Below are 26,290 nucleotides of genomic sequence, written 5' to 3'. Positions count from 1 at the left end.
TTTCGGGAGTATATACCATCCCATTGAAGGATCATCGATGTGATGAACAGCTATTATACATTGGATCCACTAAACGCTCGTTATCTGTCAGATTAAAAGAACACATCGCAGACATACAGCATGGAAGAATAACCACGGCACTCGCTCGTTATGCCACAGATCCAGATATCGAACCTAAGTTTAGTGAGGCTAGAATCATTCACACCACACCACATACGGAACATCTAAGATGGATAGAGGCAATGTCTATATATAAAGCGGCCCGAAACAACAGGTGCATTAATAATAAGGAGGAATTATCTCTATCCCTAGCGTGGGAAATGCTTATACAGGACAGAGAAAATATTCTATAAAAAGAAAAATGTTTACATCGGTAAAATACGCATGCGTATTGATGACGACAGCGGCAGAATTCATCGTATTAGTTGATCGTTTCTCATTCAAATTTGGATTCCATTGAATGTTTTTTAAGTATTTAAGTTTTTTCACCTGAAGAAGAACCTAAGTGGGTTCGAAAACGTTTGTGGGAACTTTTTAACCGGATTTTTGTATTTAATTTCGCACCGTAAAGGTTTGTGGTTGATTATTTATAGGATGTTTAATAACACTAAATAATTATTTCTAATTAGCATCGTGTCTCCTATCATATGATAGGACTACCTCATACTTTTGTTGAGGAAAGTAGTGGCTTATGTAAATCTGAAAGCAACTCAGGAAATTATTTTTAGAAAATTTACAAACATTTCGCTGTTGATGGTAGAAGATGCCGTGGAAGAACAAACCTACTCCTACAGAATTATCATAAGCCATTATGAACAGAAATATATGTAAATCTTATAGGCACTTCACATCACTTGCAAAAAAATTGAATAATTAAATAATTTCTGGATTAAAATCATCTGTTTCTTTACAATATTATTCATAAATGCTTAAATAATCATTATGTTAATAAAATACGTCATAATTTTAACCCCAAACACAAAAAAAAAAAAATGAAGAAGTTTAAGCCAAACTTCTACTCGCCATGCTAGACATAGTGAATGCCGTTATCAACCTTCTAGAATTGCCAGATGGCAACGCTCGATGTCTGGCATTCACGTTTTGGGCTGAAAACATCGGCTGCAATCTCTCTAATAATAAATCATTAGTGTAAACTGTTTTATTTATATTGGAAATTTTTTAATTTTGATTATTTCTGATAATAAAATATTCCATTTTGATGATATAATTTTTATTATTACAAAGTGGATGAAATAATACAAAATATATATATATATTTATTTTCATATATATATATATATATATATATGAAAATAAATTCTTGTTGGTTTGTAACTTTATACAATCTTTATTCTTAAACTGGTCTGGAGCAAAGTTTGTATGAGTATTACTTAGACTCTAGAATCAACATTAAGCTATTTAAGGAGATGGACAAGAGAGCAAGACATTATCAAGTTGGCACAGCACATACCCCGGCTCTTAAGGTATATAAGACCATTGAATCCATTTTGGAGATAGATCAGGAAGTAATATACCCAGTGGAGTTTTTAAATTCCTTGGACTTGATCTAAAGGTTGGAGGTTTTATTAAATTTGGATCCACCAAAGTTATGCAATGGGACAAGAATGATTGTTAAAAAAGTTATGCTGAATGTCATTAAGGCAAAAATATTAACATGAAGTGCAGCAGGAAATGTGTTAATTCCAAGAATACCATTAATTCACAAGAATATTCAGCTTAAGTGGCTACAATTTCCAGTCAGATTAGTCTTTGCAATGACTATAAACAAAGCACAAGGACAATCATTAAAAGTGATTGGTGTGAACTTGAAAAGTCCATGCTATTCTCATGGCCAGCTATAGCTGGCTTGCTCTAGAGTTAGAAGCCCTGAAAAATTATTTGTATATGCACTAGTGGGAAAAACAAAAAATATTGTATATCAAGAAGCTCTACAAAATTAACATGTTCAAATGTTTGTAAAAAACAGAAAATTAGATGTAAGAGTTGATTATGTATAAACTTTTTTAAGAAATAAAACTAAATTCAAAATTATATATAAATTTTTTTATCTTTGTTCTATTTTACTTGAGCAATGCCAAATATATAAGCTAGTATTTAATAGAACAGTCTTATTAATAGGGAACAGAATTTGCAATCTTTCTATTACTGTCTGTAATACAGTAAGAGAACAGTCTTATTAATAGGGAACAGAATTTGCAATCTTTCTATTACTGTCTATAATACAACTACACTTAACAACAAAACATAGGAAAGTATATGCATCATTTATAGACATTAAGAAAGCCTTTGACTCAGTCTATGTTCCCCTACTGGTACATAATTTGAGGGCAAAAGGTGTAGGCAAATGATTCTCAATACTAAAACTGTTTTCAAAATATAATATAAAAATTAAACAGGGAAACACCATTTCTCCATAATTAGTCTTGTCATGAGGTATACTTCAGGGTGATTCCCTTTCGCCTTATTTATTTAATTTTTATTTACTTGATATAGACCACCTTTTCCTCCAATCCAATGATGGGATTGAGGTTGCTAATAGAGATTTTCGTTACGTTCAATTTGCTGATGACTTGGTTATATTTGCACCTACTAAAATCTATTTACAAAGGAAAACAAATCAATTAAACTTATATCTCAAATTGATGCATTTAACAATAAATCCTGCTAAATATTTTGTAACAACAGTAAAATTTCACAAAAAGAATCAAAGTTTTATCTAAATAATATTCCTCTACAAACAGTTAAAGAAGTTTTTGGGAGTCACATTTGATTGGAAGGTAGTGATATGTGCTACCTTCAAAGCACATATCACTACTATTATTAACAAAGGGAAGCAGACAATTGATAATTTGTTGTTTTTATGTTCAACTTTGAAAACGTCAAATCTAAACATTCATATGAGGCTCTATAACTCAATAATTAACCCAATCATATATTATGCAAATCCAATTTGGGACATCGATTATCTGTATAAACTGGAATGTTTTCATATTTATTTTCTTTGCAAACTACTCCATTTAGAAAAGTCTATTCCTGGCTATGCCATACATCATGAAACCAACCACATATAGTCTTTTCCTTTTTTCCTTAAATGAATAATAAAATTCTACTACCATCTGAAATTCAAAAGCAACAATAACAACTTTTTTACATCAGGAAATAATCAAATAACTTTTTTTATTCAAGATTAGATCAGCTTTCGCAAACTAACTTCCAAAAAATTTTAAATTCATTTGGTGTATCTGATTTGCTATTCAAAGATAATCTGCAAGACTGGAAATATGGTTACACATTATTAATTGAATCTGAAATATCTCAGTCTATAAATAAGGATCAAACAAGTCTAAATCATAGCAAATATCATCCCTGGTATATAAATTTACTACATATTCCATCTTCACAGCCATATATGACTAAATCAATTAATTTCAACATAAAAAGATTAATAGCTCAATTATGTCTTAATAAATATTCTATTTTCATCAATAACAACTATATTAATTTAAATTTTCAAATACTCAATGCATTTGGTGTAATTCTGAGAGCCTCTCAATGTGTCATCTATTACAGAACTGTCAAGGTTTAGCAAGTTTGCAAGATTCACTTGATATTAAACAGATATTCCATTGCAGTTCACTCCTTGAATTTAAAACAAACATACATAATGTCAATAAAAAAGTCTTATATAAACTATATAACTATTTCATGAAGATTACAGAAATGTTAATAAACTAAGTCAACAGTTTCATTGTTTATTATCATTTTATAAATGTTAACTATTTCTGTATTGTCATCTTTGACGTTACTGATTATGATTATTTGGAATATGTTTATTTGAAATCAGTTGTCAAATATATATATGAAAATAAATTCTTGTTGGTTTGTAACTTTATACAATCTTTATTCTTAAACTGGTCTGGAGCAAAGTTTGTATGAGTATTACTTAGACTCTAGAATCAACATTAAGCTATTTAAGGAGATGGACAAGAGAGCAAGACATTATCAAGTTGGCACAGCACATACCCCGGCTCTTAAGGTATATAAGACCATTGAATCCATTTTGGAGATAGATCAGGAAGTAATATACCCAGTGGAGTTTTTAAATTCCTTGGACTTGATCTAAAGGTTGGAGGTTTTATTAAATTTGGATCCACCAAAGTTATGCAATGGGACAAGAATGATTGTTAAAAAAGTTATGCTGAATGTCATTAAGGCAAAAATATTAACATGAAGTGCAGCAGGAAATGTGTTAATTCCAAGAATACCATTAATTCACAAGAATATACCGTTTCAGTTTAAGTGGCTACAATTTCCAGTCAGATTAGTCTTTGCAATGACTATAAACAAAGCACAAGGACAATCATTAAAAGTGATTGGTGTGAACTTGAAAAGTCCATGCTATTCTCATGGCCAGCTATAGCTGGCTTGCTCTAGAGTTAGAAGCCCTGAAAAATTATTTGTATATGCACTAGTGGGAAAAACAAAAAATATTGTATATCAAGAAGCTCTACAAAATTAACATGTTCAAATGTTTGTAAAAAACAGAAAATTAGATGTAAGAGTTGATTATGTATAAACTTTTTTAAGAAATAAAACTAAATTCAAAATTATATATAAATTTTTTTATCTTTGTTCTATTTTACTTGAGCAATGCCAAATATATAAGCTAGTATTTAATAAAACAGTCTTATTAATAGGGAACAGAATTTGCAATCTTTCTATTACTGTCTGTAATACAGTAAGAGAACAGTCTTATTAATAGGGAACAGAATTTGCAATCTTTCTATTACTGTCTATAATACAACTACACTTAACAACAAAACATAGGAAAGTATATGCATCATTTATAGACATTAAGAAAGCCTTTGACTCAGTCTATGTTCCCCTACTGGTACATAATTTGAGGGCAAAAGGTGTAGGCAAACGATTCTCAATACTAAAACTGTTTTCAAAATATAATATAAAAATTAAACAGGGAAACACCATTTCTCCATAATTAGTCTTGTCATGAGGTATACTTCAGGGTGATTCCCTTTCGCCTTATTTATTTAATTTTTATTTACTTGATATAGACCACCTTTTCCTCCAATCCAATGATGGGATTGAGGTTGCTAATAGAGATTTTCGTTACGTTCAATTTGCTGATGACTTGGTTATATTTGCACCTACTAAAATCTATTTACAAAGGAAAACAAATCAATTAAACTTATATCTCAAATTGATGCATTTAACAATAAATCCTGCTAAATATTTTGTAACAACAGTAAAATTTCACAAAAAGAATCAAAGTTTTATCTAAATAATATTCCTCTACAAATAGTTAAAGAAGTTTTTGGGAGTCACATTTGATTGGAAGGTAGTGATATGTGCTACCTTCAAAGCACATATCACTACTATTATTAACAAAGGGAAGCAGACAATTGATAATTTGTTGTTTTTATGTTCAACTTTGAAAACGTCAAATCTAAACATTCATATGAGGCTCTATAACTCAATAATTAACCCAATCATATATTATGCAAATCCAATTTGGGACATCGATTATCTGTATAAACTGGAATGTTTTCATATTTATTTTCTTTGCAAACTACTCCATTTAGAAAAGTCTATTCCTGGCTATGCCATACATCATGAAACCAACCACATATAGTCTTTTCCTTTTTTCCTTAAATGAATAATAAAATTCTACTACCATCTGAAATTCAAAAGCAACAATAACAACTTTTTTACATCAGGAAATAATCAAATAACTTTTTATTCAAGATTAGATCAGCTTTCGCAAACTAACTTCCAAAAAATTTTAAATTCATTTGGTGTATCTGATTTGCTATTCAAAGATAATCTGCAAGACTGGAAATATGGTTACACATTATTAATTGAATCTGAAATATCTCAGTCTATAAATAAGGATCAAACAAGTCTAAATCATAGCAAATATCATCCCTGGTATATAAATTTACTACATATTCCATCTTCACAGCCATATATGACTAAATCAATTAATTTCAACATAAAAAGATTAATAGCTCAATTATGTCTTAATAAATATTCTATTTTCATCAATAACAACTATATTAATTTAAATTTTCAAATACTCAATGCATTTGGTGTAATTCTGAGAGCCTCTCAATGTGTCATCTATTACAGAACTGTCAAGGTTTAGCAAGTTTGCAAGATTCACTTGATATTAAACAGATATTCCATTGCAGTTCACTCCTTGAATTTAAAACAAACATACATAATGTCAATAAAAAAGTCTTATATAAACTATATAACTATTTCATGAAGATTACAGAAATGTTAATAAACTAAGTCAACAGTTTCATTGTTTATTATCATTTTATAAATGTTAACTATTTCTGTATTGTCATCTTTGACGTTACTGATTATGATTATTTGGAATATGTTTATTTGAAATCAGTTGTCAAATAAGTATGTAAATTTAATAATTTGGAAACTGTTCCAACTTTTTCTGTAATCCTTTCTTTAACAAATTTATCACCCTCTGTAACAGTGAAATCTCCCTTTTTGTTAATAAATGATTGATTGATTGATAAAACTATCTTATTAATTAGTTCAAGTAGTTTTAATTAAGACTTTAAAAAATACAGCAACATAAATAAATAATTAAATATTACCTTTATCAATGACTGTTATAATACTGTTTTTCTTAGTAGTTCCAGTGTTACTGGATATAATGCATGTATAAACAACTGATGATTTTGCTGAATGAACTAACAATCTAGTTCCTACTGGATATAAATCTTCAATAAGTTCTGTTTGAAGAGATGGATTTAATACTTTTCCATTCTTAAGCCAAGTGTATCCAAATTTGCCATAAGTTTCAGGAATACAAGTAATTATGAAACTTTGTCCTTGATAAATTGTTGCAGTTAAAGGTTCTAATAAAAACAAAGGAGCTGATATAACATTCACTTGCAAACTTTTATTGTGTGTATTATCCCAATCTGATACTTGGCAGGTAAAAACACCTAAAAAAATATATGATTCATAAGAGTTTTTATATTATTAATTTTTATTAAATATTTGGTATTCGTTTTGCACATAGAATGTGTCATTACATGTGTGAAACCAATAAAAGCATCACAGTAAGTTGTATACTATGTTTTATTAATTTAAACTATATGTCTACATACAACAAAATATAACAATATTGAAATATAGTTGGTAAATTCAATTGCTATTTTCAATAAAAAATATTAGCATTAAAATATTTTTTCTGTAAATAAAAAGCATTCATCTACTTACATCTATAAAATAAAAATGTGATTGCTGAGTCTTATATATTTATATGTTAAATTCCAACAGTGGCGTACCGTCAGTGTTAGCCGCCAGGGGCGGAAGAAAATTTTGGTCCCCCTTATTTAGGTATTTCAATTTAAAAGACCAAAATTTGGTTTTGTCACAGAACAAGCAATGAAAAATTTGGCGGTAGTGCAGCGACCTGTTTAAAATAGTTCTTAATAGTTCTGTTTAAAATAGTTGGATAATAGTGGTGTATATGAACGTGAATGAATCGTACAAGCAAAAAAAAAAGTCAACAGGTTTTGCAGGATTTCCTCAGATGAAATACTTACTAGTTCACCAGACGGCGAGCCGATTCCCGGACTGTCTGGATGATAGCACTATTGTAGGCGCAATGCAAGTATAGATTAGGATGTTTCAAATTTTTACAAGATATTATTATTATTTATTGTGAAATTTTGCCACCCCTGCCACTCCCACTACAATATGCCACTGAATTTCAATAAAAGCAAAAGTTTTTTTAATTACATAAATTATTCTTATAACCATTTTATTAAATGAATAAATCTTTGGAGCTTTGAAGTCAACAGTGAATTTACTTACTATCAGGGCTGTGGAGTCGGAGTCGGAGTCATGGAGTTTTGGTATTTTAGCCGGAGTCGGAGTTGGAGTCGTCAAAAAATCTGCCGACTCCGACTCCCTTTTACTTCCCAACTTGTAATGTATATAAAACGGAAAAGTATTGGAATCGTGTCAAATTTGACCATCCAAGTTTCTTTTGCAAATCTACATGTTTGGAGACCTCCCGAACCCCTAAAAAAAGTCAATAAAAGGAAAAAAATTTGCGCAAGTGTGTGTACTGGTGTCTAATTTGTTTAATTTCTTTATTTTCTGTTCTGAGATATTAAACAATATCTCAGAATGGGTTAAAGTTTAAGAAACGAAATGTGGCACTGTAGCTCGCGTATAAAGGGGCATTAATACTATTAAATTTTGGTTCTTAATTAAAGGTGTGTCATATCTCTTAATGAATATTTTACTCGTTATTAGCGTTCAAAATTAAAAAAATAATAATAATAATAAAATAAAACTTGTCTCTACCCTCAAAGTAAACTTTTTTGTCATTTTATAATAGTATAGTAAAACCCGTTAAGATGTTCTTGCCTAAGATGCTAGAATGTATATGGGGACATGATTTAGTTCAACCACTTTGACGCTTAATAACTAACTCTTGTGTTAAACCATCCGACTCTGATTCTGACCACTCTGACCACAGAAATTATTAGGCTTCAAACAGGGTGAACAAAATCATGCCCCCCACACACAGTCTAACATCCACACATATACAAAAGATTCGAGGTTTTTGCTATATCTCAAAATTTCAAAGTGTCCTGAGTCCAAAAATGTAAAAATTTGGGAAGGGTCATTTTTTTGACCGAGCGCTACACTTTCTCTCTGTTTTATATAACAGCCGTAGAAGTAAAAATTATTGAATACATATTTATATATTACTTAGAGGAATCTTATAGCTTTGGAATAAAAAGTTTCTACGTTCTATTTTTATTAGAACTCTATTTATTGAATCTTTTATTCTGAGGTCACATGATGTCATCAGAATTTCCGGGTCTCTTTCAGTGACAAGTCCGCTCCTGGTCGGAGTCAGATGGTAAGGAAAAGTCTGAGTCGTTAGATTTTTACGCGACTCCACAGCCTTGCTTACTATACATTATTAAGATTTTTCAAAAATATTAATAAAATGAATGTAGGCCTAATGCTGGGTTTTAAAGATTATTGTTAAGTATTTATTTATCTATAGATCCAACGTTATTTGAATTGTTTTACTAAATAATTAAAATTCTCATTTGTAATACTGTAAATCATTATCATGGACATTAAGAGCTTGTATTGATCTGGAGTAGAGTGGGTTCCTTTTAACTTTTAGCAGACCATTTTTACCATTTCCCCCCCCCTTCTTTTTGAACAAATAAAGAAACATTCTATGTATTTCATTAATAAAAAGAAATTTTAAAGACTATCTTTTGTTAGTAAAAGTAAATTAATTTATAGAGATTGGAACCACAAGGGCTACTAGATTGGGGAAAAATCCTCAGCTTCCTCCTCTCATTGGCCCTGATCATCATCACTGTTTGTTAATGATTTTGGCAAAAAGTTGTTTAAAATTATTAAAATGTAATAAATTATGCTAGTAAAGTTAAAAATTATCTCGTACAAAAGCTTTTAATTTGATTACAACCTTATTTCAGATAAAGATTTAAAAAAAACAATTTGAAAATGAAATATATCAATGTAAATTTACTCAGTTTTGAAATTTTAAATATTAAATTTAATAATATATAAAGTAATATAACTTAATATATTTATTAAGTTTGCATTTTTTAATTAGATGTAAAGTATCAAGTCTATACTTTGCATCATAACCTGTCTTAAATGCTTGGAAAATCAAACATATTTAAATAAAATTACTGATATATTTCTGTTATAGCAATAGAAAAATATATTATAGTAATGATTATGCCTCATTATATTTTCATAATGAAAATTTTAATAATTTGATTGCCATTTATTTTTTCAGTTTCATTATGAATTCCTATATTCATAATCATTATCTTGCCATTTACAATAGAATTATTTTTCATTAACTTAATATTTTCATAGTATATAGAAGTGATTCTTAAACTCCCAGGAGGTATTCACAAGATATTTGTCAGGAATCTGCAGGTCCATTTTCTAAAAACACTTTTATTACTTAGCAAATATTTTAAAATAATATTTAAATCTATATTATTAAGCCTTAAATAACATAATGATTTATATAATAATATAGATAATGTGATAAATTTGTATATTATATATCTTAAAATATTATATCTTAATGACTATTTGAAAAATAAAGTTGGTTCATTTTATTAAATTTAATAATTTATTAAATTATTTTAACAAAACATTTCAAATTAATGCAGTCAAAAATCCATCAAACAATAATATAAGATACCTGAGATACTTATTTATTTTATTGTAATTTATTAATTAATGACTAAAAGCTAAAAATATGGANTCATTTTATTAAATTTAATAATTTATTAAATTATTTTAACAAAACATTTCAAATTAATGCAGTCAAAAATCCATCAAACAATAATATAAGATACCTGAGATACTTATTTATTTTATTGTAATTTATTAATTAATGACTAAAAGCTAAAAATATGGATCTGTCAAAATATAACTGCAACCTTTCAAAGTTTTGGAACCACTAGTATTGTAGTGATTAAAAAGATAGAGAAGCTAAGTTTATCCTCTGTAAACTTATTCTGGAATAGCAGCAGCAGCCACTATATTGACTAATACAGATCAGTCTTATAGGTAAAGCAGAAAAAAGAAAGCAGAGAGAATGATAATCTTCTGTCTGGAGAATGAAATTTTTTCTTATAAATAAAATAAGAAAACTGATGCAAGTTGTACTGTACATTTTATAAACTTATTGAAAAATTGATCAGATAGTGAATTATTCTTTTTTGGTAGAAAAGTTTAATATAACTAATTGATTTTACATTTCTTTGCTTTAAAAAAACCCCTTCCATTACTACTTGGAATACAACTATGTATAGATGAACAAGTATTATTCATTTCCATAAACCTTTCAAGGTTTATACTTTATGCCATAAAATCCATATTTGTAAATATTGTATAAAGTTATATTGTGTCAGTCAGTATATCTATTCTATATAAATAATAAATTACTGTTATAATATTTTAAATTATTTGTTGTATGCATGTTATTAATTTCATTTTTAATACTGTAAAACTACTAAATATAAATCAAACAAATAACAAATATTTATTCTTTTTTACCTCTTTGTCCTTACTTTTTACATTTCTGTGTATATATTATCTATTTGGACTGTTTATTAATAGGACTTATTATACTGGTGAAGTTTCTGATTAGCAAAGAGAGGAAATCTTAGTCAAAAGTCAAAATAAAGATATTTTGTTTTGACTAAAGATTTCCTCTCTTTGCTAATCAGAAACCAGTATAATAAATACTATTAATAAACAAAGTCCAAGTAGACAATATACACAGACACAAATATTTAATTAACTTTTTAAATTCATGTTTACAGTTTTATACACAATTAAATGTGATTGTAATTGAAATTATATTTGCTCTAAACATATAATTATGTAAAATATTTATTGAAAATACTTGTAGATATTCTTTCAATGAGTATCAAAATCCATATTTACTTGTTATTAAGATTGAAGTTAATTCACAAATAATGTGACATTCTATTCAGATATAATCATACAAGGAGTAAAGCTACTCACTGTTTTAGATGTTTTTTTATTGCCATCAGTTTATCAGAAATGTGTTTTGGACCAAGCTGAAATGCATTTTTGACAAACTGATGGCAATAAAAAAACATCTAAAACAGCGAGTAGTTTTACTCCTTGTGTGATTATATCTGAATAGAATGTCATTATTTATGAATTAACTTCAATCGTAATAATTTGTTGATATCTTTATACAGTCGACCTCCCTATAACACTGTTGATTATTCCGTTTTATATGAATTCCATGTTGTACAAGTCAGTTAGATTTTACAAATACATGAGCCGTTCACAGCCTGGCATACGTATTTGTAAAATCTAAGTGACTCGTACAACATGGAATTCATATAAAACGGAATAATTAACAGTGTTATAGGGGGGGTCGACTGTATATGCAGAGCTCTATTTACATAACAAATAAAAATGTTTGTAAAGCTCTTAATTATAACAATAAAATAAGGATATAGTGATATGGCAAAATTGAGAGTTTAACTTGCATACAAGAGATATGTACTATTAAATTTTTCAACAAATTTTTTTAATGAAATTATTTTAAACTTCTTACCTGAATCTAATATATTTGTTCTGTCAAATCCTAATAAAGCAGTATATTGATCCCTTGAATTTTTTGGCACTTGAGATGTCCATATAGTACGATATGGTGTATGAACATTAATTGGAGCACCATCTTTGAACCATTTGAAAGACATGGAAGCAGATCCTTGTGCAATGCAAGCTAAGCTAAATTCAGTTCCTTCAACAATTGGCATTTTTTCAGAAGTTTCTATTCCTTGAATACTAAGAGCTATAATTTAAAAAAGTCTTCAGTTTTATTTTCTTAACAGTATAATAATTGCATCATTATCTCAATGAATTACCTGGTTCCCATTTTAATATTAGATATGTGCGATTAACACGATATTTATCAATTTTTCCAGTTTTCAATGCCTCCTCTAGAACAACTTTAGCTTGTTGGTTATCATCTTTCTCACCCAAAAAATGAAAATGTACAATGGGACTAGGTCTATAATAATGTTAGATTTATCAATAATTGCATAATTTAGAAATCTTCAATATTTGTAAGCAAAATATGAGAATACTTACTCAAAACTTGTGACTGTCAAATTGTCAACTTGATAGAGTCGTGGTTTTAGAAGTGCATTTAGCTATTATAAAATACAAATATACTATTATATTAGTTAATAACATACTGAAAATTTTTTTAATATTGTAAAAACAATCTTAAGGTAAAATAAGAAGTAAGAATTTTAAAATATTATTTATATAAAATCAATAGTATCCTCACAAACATGATAAAAAAATAAGAATTTATTTTTTATGCTTTATTTTAAAAAGTATTTTAAAAATTATAACTAGGATATTAGTGATTAGATTTAACCATATTTCATAGTTATGAAGATAAGATAGTAAAAAATATTTCTCTTCTTAAAAATTATAATGGAATAAACAAAAGATAACATTTATGTTAACAAGATTCAACAATAATAATAATAATAAATTACACAAATTTATTATTATTATTATTATCTAACATATGTTTCATTTTAAGGTAAATAAAATAAAATTGTAATAGTTAAAATAAATAATCATTAATAACTTCATAAACATATAGAAATTTTTTAGAAAATTGTATGTTTCCATAGTACTATCAAGGTCTTGAACAAGAAGGGTTTTGGGATTTTAACCTCCTATTTGAGAAGAATAAAACATGAAATAAAATTAAAACTAAAGCATATACTATATATAATTTATATTTATTTTATACTTGTACAGTTCCTACTTTGTTTACTGTATTGTGTTACTCTATATACCTACATTATAAAAATTAATAAAGTATGTTATGAAAAAATGACGTTTTTAAAACACTGCTCTTTTAAAATCCATTGTATAAGTCTGTACTGTACATTACATTTTAGATAAAACCAGAATTATCTACTTCTATATTTGAAATTGAAATTATATTCCTATTAATGCAAATAAGTATATAATTATCTCTATTTATAAGTTTAAATTTTTAAACTCTGCTTTTTTTTTCTTTCTGTGCATTAATGCTAGCTAACTAAGAATATTTATTCTATAATTATGAAATTAAAATCTAGTAGATTGATTTTTAGAACATAAGGCATTAAAGATTGTAAAAACATTGATATAAATAATTACTAAATATGTTTTTCTAGTTTAAAAATAATATTTATTTATTTTTGTTTATGGTAATTTTAATGCACACATTTTTCAATAATTCCTAAATTTTCATTAATTAAGACAGCAGAAATTTATTTACTGTAATTTATTTTTTTTATATATACAGTACATTAAGTATCTAAAATAAAATCTTCAAAACTTCAATTTTATGGGAAATGGTTTTTACTTTATAAAGTTAATATTTATGCAAGTACTTTATCTTTTAGGGTGGAAAATTGTTTTACTTGTTGCCCATTGATTTTTTTTAGATATAAAATTTATGAAAAATATATTGTAGATATTTAAATTATAAACTGGTGTCACTATAATTATTTTGAATGCAGCAAATTCTTAATTTCAACAATTTCCATAAAATTGATCTTAGAAATTATTATTGCTTAAGACTGATATCTGTTTAGATAAGAGGTGACAATCTTTTTCCCTTTCATAATCCCTAAACTTAGATTTCAGTCATATGTAATTGCTTGAATTTTGATTCTTTAACTGTAAATATCTCATGAATCCTTGAATATCTATGATTCTATGACTCCCTTAGGATGCTGATGCTGGATTGTGCAGATCTAGTTTAAGGGTTGAGAAATTGTTTTCTATTATTCATTCTGTTGTTGCTAATATCAGACTATGGTTAATGTACAAGTTTGCTTAATTGTATCATTAATCTTTAGCTTGGTATTCTTAACATAATATTTTGATTACTATAAGATATTCTATAAATGTTAAATTTTAGCAATAATAGATTTATGCCATTATCATCAAAAGTTTCCAAAAATTGAATACATTACATTATTGCTTCTTATAAATTTATGGATAAAATAATATTAAATTTGCAGTCTTTAATTTTTAATAGTATGGAGAATACTTACTGCATTTTCAACTCCTTTTTTCAGTTGCTTATAGCGCACACTATCTAAATGAGCTAAATCCACATTTTGTTCATACATTTTAATGCTCACAAAATATCTTGTTTTTCCTATAATTTTGAAAAATTAATATTTTTATTTAAATCATATAATTATAAATATATAAAAATGACACAAAAATAATATATGATAATATGTGTCATTTAATATATAAAAATATATTAAATGACATATTAATTAATGCAGCATATATCTAATATGATAAAATTTGATTTTGTTCATTAACTAGCCATAATATTTTTTGAAATTTGAAATTAAACATAGATATTTTTTTAATGTTCTACAGAATATGCTGTCTTTTAAGTTTGGTTTTAAATAATAAAAAATTTTATTACATCCATACAACATGGTATATTAAAATTATCTTGTTATATTATATTGACATAAGAATAATTTTAGCTATTTTATTTTAGAGTTATATAACCAATAATATATTGAATGAAATAGCATTTCATAATTCAATGATATCAATGCTATTATAAATAAAAATTTTTAAAAGTTTATTATAGCTTAAAAAAAGTTGTAGATTCAATTTTATACATGAATGAAAAACAGAATTTAAAAACTAATAATAGATAGTTTATATTCAAAAATAGAAGTAACTTTGATAATAAAGACAAACATAGTAAAAAATAAACTTTAAATCTTCTAATAAAAACAACAATAAAACCAAGTGACTTTCTTGAAAAATTTTTTAATTATTATTTTCTGAAAGAATTTATAATTGAAAAATTAAACAATAATTTGTAGCAAATAAATATTAAAAGCTATTATAAAACAATTGCTGAAATATTAATAGTGACCACAATCCATAAAAAAAGTATAATCTCAAAAAATATTTATATAATGTTGGAGGAAAGAAAATATATATATATTATTTGAAGGAATGGATAAATTATTTACAATAATGATATAATTATTTTAGATAAATCTAGAGGATTGTAGATCAAATAGAAATGCTATTAATGTTTTATTTTCAAAGTTAACAGACAAGATACAACTTAATTTCAAGTGAATAAATTTTTTAATGAAAATAAAAAATTTGATTTTGAAAATATGAAAATAATTTAATAGAAGCAAAACTTATACTAGCATTTATTAAGTGGAAGCAGTTTATAATAATTTATAGAGATTATTTTCAACTAGAATTTAAATATAATAATAACAATTCCAAAAACTTTTATTAGTAAAATGAAGAATTAAAAACTTTTTATTCAAAAAATATTTTAAAATATTTAGAGCCTGCCTGAAAATAAATTTAAATTCAACTGAAATAAATATATTCAAAATAAATTTTTAATATTATTTAAATAAAATCTATTTTTTTCTTTTTTTTATATGAAGCAATTATATATAAAAATTTAATAAACAATAGCAAACTTTAATATTAAAAATAATATAGTTTTTGTAAACTTATCTGCATTTTCTGCAATTCTGTAAATTCATTTTCATATTAGAAAATTTATTCTGTTTTTTTTTTAATAATAAATTTTATTTGTATCTGTAAAGTTATTAATTTAATAGAAGTTAGAAAATTTCTAACTTTAAAATAATTACAGTACTTAAGAAAATTACTTCTTTTATTTTTTTCTTTAATGAAATGTATTATCTGAAGTATGTTTTCTTAAAAACAATATATATATCATAACATATGAAAATAATGTTTTAAATTTCTTTTCAACTGTGCATTATCAACAGAATTTCTGCTGACATTTCTAAGCTGTCAGCTACATCTGTTAGCATGTGACAGATGGAATACAATGAGAAGATTTCAGAAATAAAAAGAGGTACAAAACTAATTTAAGTTTAAAAAAATAAAATCTGAAATACAATGTGATATTAAGTGAAGAAAACAATTTTTTTATAATAAATTTTAAAAAAATTATTAATCAAATTTTTGTTTATGGTCAACCCAAATTGTGAATTTAAAATTACTGTACATTTTAATTTTTCGTTAATCTGTATATTCTTTAATTAGATATGTGTTTGTTTTAATTGTTATTTTAATATTAGATAATTAAGTTGTTCAATACTGTATTTAATTATATAATATTACTTATGGTATATAATTAATTTAATGTTTTAAAAACTTATTTAAAATATAACATATATATTTTAAAGAATAACATATTTAACTAGAATAGTAATGTAAAAATGATGTTATATTTTTTGCTGTTGAATCAAAATGTTGGGCCAGTCGTACTGTATCGTACACAAATTAGAAACAATTAGGCTACTTTTCTTACTTTCATATTTTAAATTTATTAAACTTAAAATATTTATTTTTTACAAAATAAGAAAATGTAAATTAGTTATCATGAATTCATGGATTACATTGTTAATATTTTGCAGTGTTTGCAGCGCGCTACGCAATATAATCGCGAATACTGCAACATGACAGGAAAAAAAACAATCGCTATACAACTGTTTCAGGCCAAAAAAATATATGAAAATAACAAATTTTTACCTTCTTGGGTGCATGTTTTTCCATCATCTAAAAGATAATAACCTCCAGGACAAGTGCATATTATTTCTTTATTTTCTTTTACAGTACACGACTGAGAGCAACCATAGTTCGCACATTCATCTGAAAATAAAGGTTTTAAAAATATTTATTAATTAGATAACATTTTATTAAATGAATAAATACCAAATATAGTTTTTTTTTTTTTAATTTCAACGAAAATTGGTTGAAAAATTATTCTTAATTTAATAAAACTTTCTCATGTTAATGATACGCTGGGCAATGTGCGACGCACAGATCATACTGATTCTTTTAAATATTTTTAATGATTACAAGCATTGTATAAAAGAGATATCCGAAGCAAGCAAATGCTTAGGAAGAAATATCATTAAATCATCTAACAAAAGATTATATAAGAGGTAACATATCAAAGGAAGTGAAATGTAAAGTTTGCGATACTAAAAATCAATACAGCACAGTGAAGGAGACTTCAAATAAAATTAAAAACGTCAACTTCTAGTCGATAAAAATTCGAGATAAATTTATAGCTGCATTCATTCGAATAATGGTACTGTTAGATTATCCAGCTCACCTCAATATGTAGATTGAATTACTAGATGATTATGATAATTATTTTTTTATAATAAAAATTTCTCTCAGCAAAATGATACTTCGAAAGACCGTTACATAGCCACATCTTAAAAAAAAAAAAAAGGGAAAAAAGAATAATCAACCAAAAAAAAAATATTTGAATATTTAATCTATATTTATTGCTTCGGAAGTATATTTGAGTTTTATTTTTAATTAGCTTTGTTTTTTATTTTATATAGGTAAAAGTTGAATGACTTTGATGGGTTTACAGAGCCCACAGCATTTTACTATTTTATGTTGCGCTAGAGAGGTAGCTTTAAAAAAATAAAAAAGAGAGAAAACTTCAGAAAATACTCTGAAGTTTTTGGATAGAAAGTGGCATCTAAATTTATATTCGCCACAACTTTTTATTGTGTTTATGTAAAGAAACGTCTTCGATGATAATATATAGTTTGATTTTTCTGATCATTAATGAAAACAGTAGGGGGAAACCTATAATACTGCATTTGCAGTCATTTATATGCTTTTTTTTCTAGAATTTCAGAAATTTATTCTAGTCAATGACAGTTTACTTGAATTTTCTGCAATTGAATTCTCTGTAACAATACTTTCTTGAAATAGAAACGAAAATGATTAATAACGATCTGGAAATAAAGTTTTATTGATTAACAGTTTTTGTATTTCCCGTTTCCCAATTTTTTCATGAATAATAGTAATGCCAAAGCTTAGTAAATGAATGCTTATTTTTAAAATAAATTAGTATTATTTTTTTTTGGTATCGTAATTAATTTTGTTTTGTTTGATTTCCTTAAATGCAAGATCGAACTTTAAATAAGAAACTTTGCTTTCTTATTTTCTGTCACTGTAACAAACTATAGGTGAGATCGGGGCAAGATCGGCATGTTAAGCTTTACTTAAATTTTGTGTAATAAATACTGCTGTAAACTGAAAAAAAAAGTTTGCATATTGTCTATTGGAATGTTACCTTACTATAGAACTGGTTAAAATCAGTTTGGAAATAAAAATAATTAAAATAATTACAACTTTACAAGAAGAGAGAAATTGACGAAGTTGCCCCGGGTATAGGGGCAAGATCGGCAACTTCTCTCTTTTTGTAAAGTTGTAATTATTTTAATTATTTTTATTAAAGTTGCCCCTGGTATAGGGGCAACAGTAATGGGGCAAGATAGGCACGTATATAAAATTATGTTATTAACAATGTATAAGTTGGAATTCACTATTAAAACAAAGAAATACAAATCCAACACCCATTTAATATTATTACAACGAAATGCAAGTTCAAAGACATATATACATGAATAACAAATGCAAACATGTTTTCATTTATCATCTGTTTGATTTTTATCCTTTGCTTCTAATGTGGCTTTATGTTGCCGATCTTACCCCGCTAGTCATGATTTCGAAACATTAAGTACAACCCTGAGAACAGAATGCCAAGCCACGATCTGGCCACGTGAATAAGTTGAAGTTACATCCTTCTAACAGGAAAAGTAACTTTCGTTATCATGGAATTATAACAAAACCTGCCAATTCAATATAAATGGAAAAAAAATATTATATGGAATTGAACGAAAATGAAAATTTGCTTGATAATTCAACTACGCTTGTTGGAGAACAATAAAAACACTACACTCAACAAGCCACCAATAAAACTCAACTGCCTAACCTATAACAAAAGTCTCCTTTTAATTTGTTTTTTAAAAAAAAGCGCTTGACAAACTTGCCCCGCTTGCCGAAGTTGCCCCGATCTCCCCTAATATTACTATTAGTGGAAATATAATTTTTTTGTTCAAATTTATTCGAAATTCTTGATTATTTTTTGTAAAAAATTAAAATTGTAGCTGTTTTGATTCAATCATTTTCTAAAATAAGCTTTTGATTTCGTTATAATGTTTTGCAATACTAAAACAAAATGACTAATCTTTAAATTTATTTTCATTGGATCAATTTAATTTCATAAAACGTATTTCTCTCTCGAGAAAATTATTTAAGAATCAGAATTTTTATTCAAATCTAGTTAGATCTCTCATTATATAGGCCTACTAACATGAAGATACCAAATATCCATTTATTTTGATACATAATTTTATATATTGGTTATTGATAATAATCAGCCTGTGATATTAAAACTAACTCATTATATATAGACAAACCAATAGACAAACTATTCATCATTTTGCTATTATTATTTAAAAAAACAACAAATAATAAAATTTGAATACAAGATTTTTTTTGTTCTTTTATAAATGTAAATATAATTAAAATTTTACAGAAAATAAATTATTTTACAAATTATAGAGACTTACAGTGGCTTTATGTAAATATAAAATATCAATACTTTCACCGGCTTATCAAATTTAATTCATTCTCTAAATAAACAAAGTACAGTTTAATATGTAGCGCTATTAAATTTTATAACAATACAGAAATAAAGTTAAAATGTAAAATATTTCAGATGTAGCTGATATAAATTTTCTATCTGCATTCTGTATAGACTTATAGAAAGATTGATTATATTCTTTCATAAGCTATTAAAGAGCAAAAGCGAAAGCACTCATAAAGAATTGACTGTTGCCAGATAAACAAGAGTAAACCATTCTAATTTTAGATTGGATTTCTAATATATTTACTCTATTTAAATCTTTTAAACCATAGTTAGCGTATAAATTTACATGCAAACTTAAAGACAGACAGAAAATTACCGAGCTATAAAATGGTTAAACACTTATGCATGTTTAAGAATATTACACGGTTTAACTATTCTCTACACGTTAAATATATATAAAGTGTTACAATTAATTAATATTATATAACTATGTTTAATAGTTAAGAACATTCGAACATGTTTAAGAACGTAATTAAATATTTAATTTGGAATTTAAAAGCTGTTTTCGCCTTTACTCCAGGGATGATTAAGGACAAGTTTTAAAAACAAAGAAAAAATTGTAGAAAACAAGAATAATCATATTTTATAGCAAATAAAAAAAATATTAATATAAAAATCTATCGTTATAAATTTATTTATTATATCTTTGAAACTGGCAAAACAAGTGAAAGTTTTGCTAGTTTCAGTCCCATCATTGAAGGTCTCATAGCCGTCAAGCAAATAAAGACAATTCTCTTAACTGTAGTATGTTGATCTATGTAATTAATTCAAGTAATTTAATTTAGATGAATTAATTATTGATCTTTATCTAATAATATAAATTACATTCTCCTCAACAGCGACTGGGAATTCTGTGAATAGATGTGATTCACATGGAATAACAATTTTTTAGAAGCACTTCTAACCATTTGCATTCAAACTTGTTTCCATTTTCGTGCAATTTTTTTTACTACTATGAATTCTGCGATATTTTTCGACAATTTGGAATATACATATATATATATATATGTTTATTAAAATAACTCAAGATATTTTAATTTCTGAAATACAGTCTCTTAACAACAGCCACTAACGGGGACATAAAAAAATGGCTATTATTCGTGGGGTGGCTGTTGTTTGGAAGTTATTTTATAGGTATTTTTGTTTAAAATATATTAAAAAGATTTCTGAAAAATTGCCACTGTTTAGAAGTGACCGGTATTGGATGTTTATGTGTTATTTGAATGATACATTTTTGTAATAAGTGTTAACTTTATAAATTTATTTACTATCAGTCGTAATAATTTAGATTGTTTTTATTATATATAAATATCTTTTTGTGTCCTACATGAAATTCTATGGCATTTATTATTAAATAATGTAATGACAAATAGTTGGAACTTAATTAACTTAATATAATATCTCTATAAATGTTATCATGTATGGTCTCCCATATACTGTAAATACTGTATTATGGTGTATCTAGTTGTATTTTATGTATAAATTGTTCCTGAATATCTCTTATTAAAATTATTATATTTTATAGCGTATTAATTCAGAATTTATTATATTTTATTTTAAAAAATGAAACATCAAATAGAGTAATGTTCAGCTTATAATTAATTAGTGTTTGTTACGTGTTTAGGACGTATGCATGAACGAAATTAACATAGTATAACAATAATTTTACCAATAAGTAAAAAAAATACTTTTATTTTTCATCTACAATTGCCTAATTTAGCAATGTCGATTTTTAATTGTTTTATTTTAAATAAACATTGAAACCGTAGATAATAACGTATAATAAAAGTAAATGTATATAGCCTATATAAAAACATAAAAATATATTTGTAGCAAATTAAATAAAATCCTGAGAATAATTAAAACATATCTAAAAGATTTTTAAGATTTTTTCCGTAAAAATTTAATTAATAAAACTCTATAGACAACTTCTACATTTTCTCATTAAAAAAAGTCGACATAAAATTTTCAATACTATAAAAAACAGTTATATGGTATTATTGAGCTACGTGGATTGTTTAAAAATCAAATAAACTAGATAAGTTTAGACATAAATTTACAATAAATTTCTCTGTAAATTAAACTTATAGAATTTTATAACATTTAAATGATATTTTACGATTTCGTTTGTACGAATACCGGAATATACTAAAATTTTAATGTTTGTTATAAAAATTAGTTTTTCTCTCTCGTGTTTAGATAAAATAGTTTAAAATACTTTTAAAATATTAAAAAGAAATTTTTAAATAATACTTTTATTACATTCATTCTCAACAAGAGTCATGAATAAAGTCGAGTTGCGAAGTTATGCGTTTCGCACTGAAGAATACAAAACACGAATATGTTTATAATTCTGAAATTTATAGTACAATATACAGTTTGTTACAATTTTCGGATGTGAAATAGAAAGTATGCTTCATTAATTCTTTCACAAAAATTTTTATTTTCTTTACAGTTCGGAATTTGAAAAATGGGATATGAATATTTATGATTTAACGGGGGAAATTGGCTTGGACCACCATAAGACACTTATAATTCAAATGCGTCACGTTCACCTCAATATAGTAAAACTCTAATAACTTCCGTTTCCGGTTTTGGATCGTTTCGAAATCGTTAAGTGTCTTTGCGGGAAAATAATGGAATTTTTGCCACGCTAATCACATATATATCATATTAAACCCTTTTAGATAACACAGTAAATGATAAAAAAATTATAGCGCCTAAACAGACGAACAAACAGATGAACAATAAAGTTTTATCATCATAAAATTAATTAATTTATATTCAGGATATTTTAAAACATTTTAATTAAATATAAACAATAATTTGTTATCAGAATAAAATTTTCTATACATTTATGCAACAAAAAAATATTTGAATATTAACAAGTTTATTGGAAATTTACCTAATGAATATAACCATTTCCATTGTTTTATTTTAAAAAAAATTACCAAAAATAAGCATTTTTCTATCTCTTACTAAATACAAACTAAACATCATCATAATTAATTTCGAGTAGTAATTTTTTTACGCTTACCAAGATCCATTTCTGTTTTAATTTCACACGTCGCACCTTTGTAACCGGGTAAGCATTCACAAACCTGAGCGGTGGAACCGATATAAAATCTGCAATTAAAAAATATATATGTATTAAAATAATAATTTCTCAAGTTTGAAGTTTAAAACAAATATAATATATTTTTTCATCATTTACAATAATTTAATACCATTAGTTTCAACGCTACCATTATTTATAAATTAGAAATAATTATTTTTTAATAAAAACCTTACTTTTACCTAGTGTAAGTAACATTAATATATTATTACTGATGGTCAGTGAGGTGTATTTTTTTTCATTATCAATTTCCTATTTATTCCCTGGAGTTTCCAGTTCAAAGCTGTAATTTCCTTTTTTGTGCAAAGTCCATTTAGCAGCGACTTTTTCAAAACTAATTTTATAAACTATTTCTACTTCACATCTGACATTTATTTCCTCCAAGCCTTACATGACTTATCCATTTATTAATTTTTTGTGTGTTCCAGTGTTGTTGTTTATTTTACATATTACTTTAGTTAATCATTTATGTTATATATTGAAACATTAAGATGTCAGCAAAGACCCTATATTACACTTATACGTTCTTTGTTAAGAAAAGGATGTAAAAACTCACAAGCAACCATATAAAACCAACCTCTCAATAATATAGTTTTAAAGGAAGAAAGAAATAACCCAAAAGCAGTTTCATGTTAAAATAATATCTAATTTATCTTTCATTTTTTATAATTTAAATACATATTTATAGAAAATTTAATGACATTTCATTTAGTTTCGTCTATCAATATTTATATTTATATATGAAATTATGTTAAAATAAGTGAAAAATATTTTTATATAATAGGTAGAGAGGTATTTCCTTCTCTAAAGGCCTATCTATTGGTAAAGAAGAAAACAGTACATTTATTTTTTTTAAACAGCCTACACTTTTATGTCAAATTGACGTCATTATCGCACTTATTTTAAAAAATTCAGCAATGAGTTGCTTAACTTTCCGGCAATATTTTGTGGCGCCATCTGTTATCCTATTTTATTTTTAAAAACTTATATTTTTAACTATTATAAAATGGCAAAAAAAAAAAAAAAAAAAAAAAAAGCTTAATTTCGGTACGGATAGGTTTCATAAAAAATTGTAAATGCTAAAAACAAGTAAAATCGTCATTAAGTCTGATCCTATTGGAGATACACATTACTCCCTTCATCTCCCCACCCCAACGATCTTTAATCACCAAAATTTAATAGCATTAATTCCCCTAATAAACAAACCTACTTGCAAAATTTCAGAAAGTTTCGACAAAAATCACAGGAGTTATTAAGCTTCAAAGAGGGTAAACAAAATCGTGCTACCCACACACCTACGTACGCATACGCTAACATCCATACATACAGAAATAACTAAAGTTTTTACATTTCTCGACGTTTCAAGACTCCCTGAGTCCAAAAATGTAAAAATCTTGGGGAGAGTCATTTTTTTGAACGGTCGCCATACTTTCCCTCTGTTATATATAACAGCTGGGAAAATAAAAATTGTAGAATTGGCGTCAAATTAATATAATAGTGTGCTGAATACTGTTACAAAACAAATGTACTGTACCTTATATATTATGTATTTGTTTATTTAATAATAAATTATGTTAATTTATGTTTATTTATTCATAGAATAGGTTGATTAATTTAATTCAGTTGCCAGAACTAGAATTATATTTTCGTAATAAATTTTACTAATGATTAAAATAAACAATTCATATAATAATTTTAGCAAGAACTAGTCTAAATATTTTAAATTTAAAGTTAATTAAAGAGCTAAATTAAATTTATAATTATTTTAATTACATTAATTAATCTAAACTTTGAATATGTTTTGAACTTTAAATAAATTGAACTAATGTANTCATTAAGTCTGATCCTATTGGAGATACACATTACTCCCTTCATCTCCCCACCCCAACGATCTTTAATCACCAAAATTTAATAGCATTAATTCCCCTAATAAACAAACCTACTTGCAAAATTTCAGAAAGTTTCGACAAAAATCACAGGAGTTATTAAGCTTCAAAGAGGGTAAACAAAATCGTGCTACCCACACACCTACGTACGCATACGCTAACATCCATACATACAGAAATAACTAAAGTTTTTACATTTCTCGACGTTTCAAGGCTCCCTGAGTCCAAAAATGTAAAAATCTTGGGGAGAGTCATTTTTTTGAACGGTCGCCATACTTTCCCTCTGTTATATATAACAGCTGGGAAAATAAAAATTGTAGAATTGGCGTCAAATTAATATAATAGTGTGCTGAATACTGTTACAAAACAAATGTACTGTACCTTATATATTATGTATTTGTTTATTTAATAATAAATTATGTTAATTTATGTTTATTTATTCATAGAATAGGTTGATTAATTTAATTCAGTTGCCAGAACTAGAATTATATTTTCGTAATAAATTTTACTAATGATTAAAATAAACAATTCATATAATAATTTTAGCAAGAACTAGTCTAAATATTTTAAATTTAAAGTTAATTAAAGAGCTAAATTAAATTTATAATTATTTTAATTACATTAATTAATCTAAACTTTGAATATGTTTTGAACTTTAAATAAATTGAACTAAAGTATTTTTGATTGTGTTAGTAATTAATTTTGTTAAACATAAATTTATATTTTAAAGAAAAAACACAGATACATATTTAATAAGAAATATCAATATATAATTATTTATATATTATTAAAAATTAATTAACAAATGAAAAAAAAACGTATTTTACAAATTTTGAATTAATGTTGTTTTAATGAGTTACAACTAGGAATAACAACTTTTTATAGGAAATAAAATAAAATGAAAAGTATTATTTAATAAATTTGTTTAATTAAATGAATAAAAATATAAAATAAACTTTTCTAGAAAGGAAATTAATAAATAATTTTAAAGAAAATTGTTATTGGTATTTTTTTGTTTTTTTCTCTCGTGTAGAAATTATTCATCAT

General features: G+C 25.8%; 1 protein-coding gene across 1 annotated transcript in view; it reads right to left on the bottom strand.

Moving 5' to 3' along the window:
• Nucleotides 1–23,385, bottom strand: part of LOC111621006 — a gene marked incomplete at its 5' end in the record, with an annotated part of 42,134 nt that extends 18,749 nt beyond the window's left edge. Inside the window, 7 exons of the mRNA XM_023363038.1 lie at nt 6,660–7,013; nt 12,203–12,442; nt 12,516–12,661; nt 12,742–12,803; nt 14,724–14,830; nt 17,248–17,367; nt 23,280–23,385. Coding sequence (XP_023218806.1) covers nt 6,660–7,013; nt 12,203–12,442; nt 12,516–12,661; nt 12,742–12,803; nt 14,724–14,830; nt 17,248–17,367; nt 23,280–23,385 — 1,135 coding nt within the window. The remainder of the gene's footprint in view (nt 1–6,659; nt 7,014–12,202; nt 12,443–12,515; nt 12,662–12,741; nt 12,804–14,723; nt 14,831–17,247; nt 17,368–23,279) is intronic.
• Nucleotides 23,386–26,290: the final 2,905 nt, after the last annotated feature.

This window comes from Centruroides sculpturatus, unplaced genomic scaffold, assembly GCF_000671375.1.
Source record: "Centruroides sculpturatus isolate CEXI.00-Female unplaced genomic scaffold, Cexi_2.0 scaffold297, whole genome shotgun sequence".
Taxonomy (NCBI): domain Eukaryota; kingdom Metazoa; phylum Arthropoda; class Arachnida; order Scorpiones; family Buthidae; genus Centruroides; species Centruroides sculpturatus.
The sequence above is the reverse complement of the archived record's forward strand: the minus strand, read 5'-3'. Positions and strand labels throughout refer to the sequence as shown.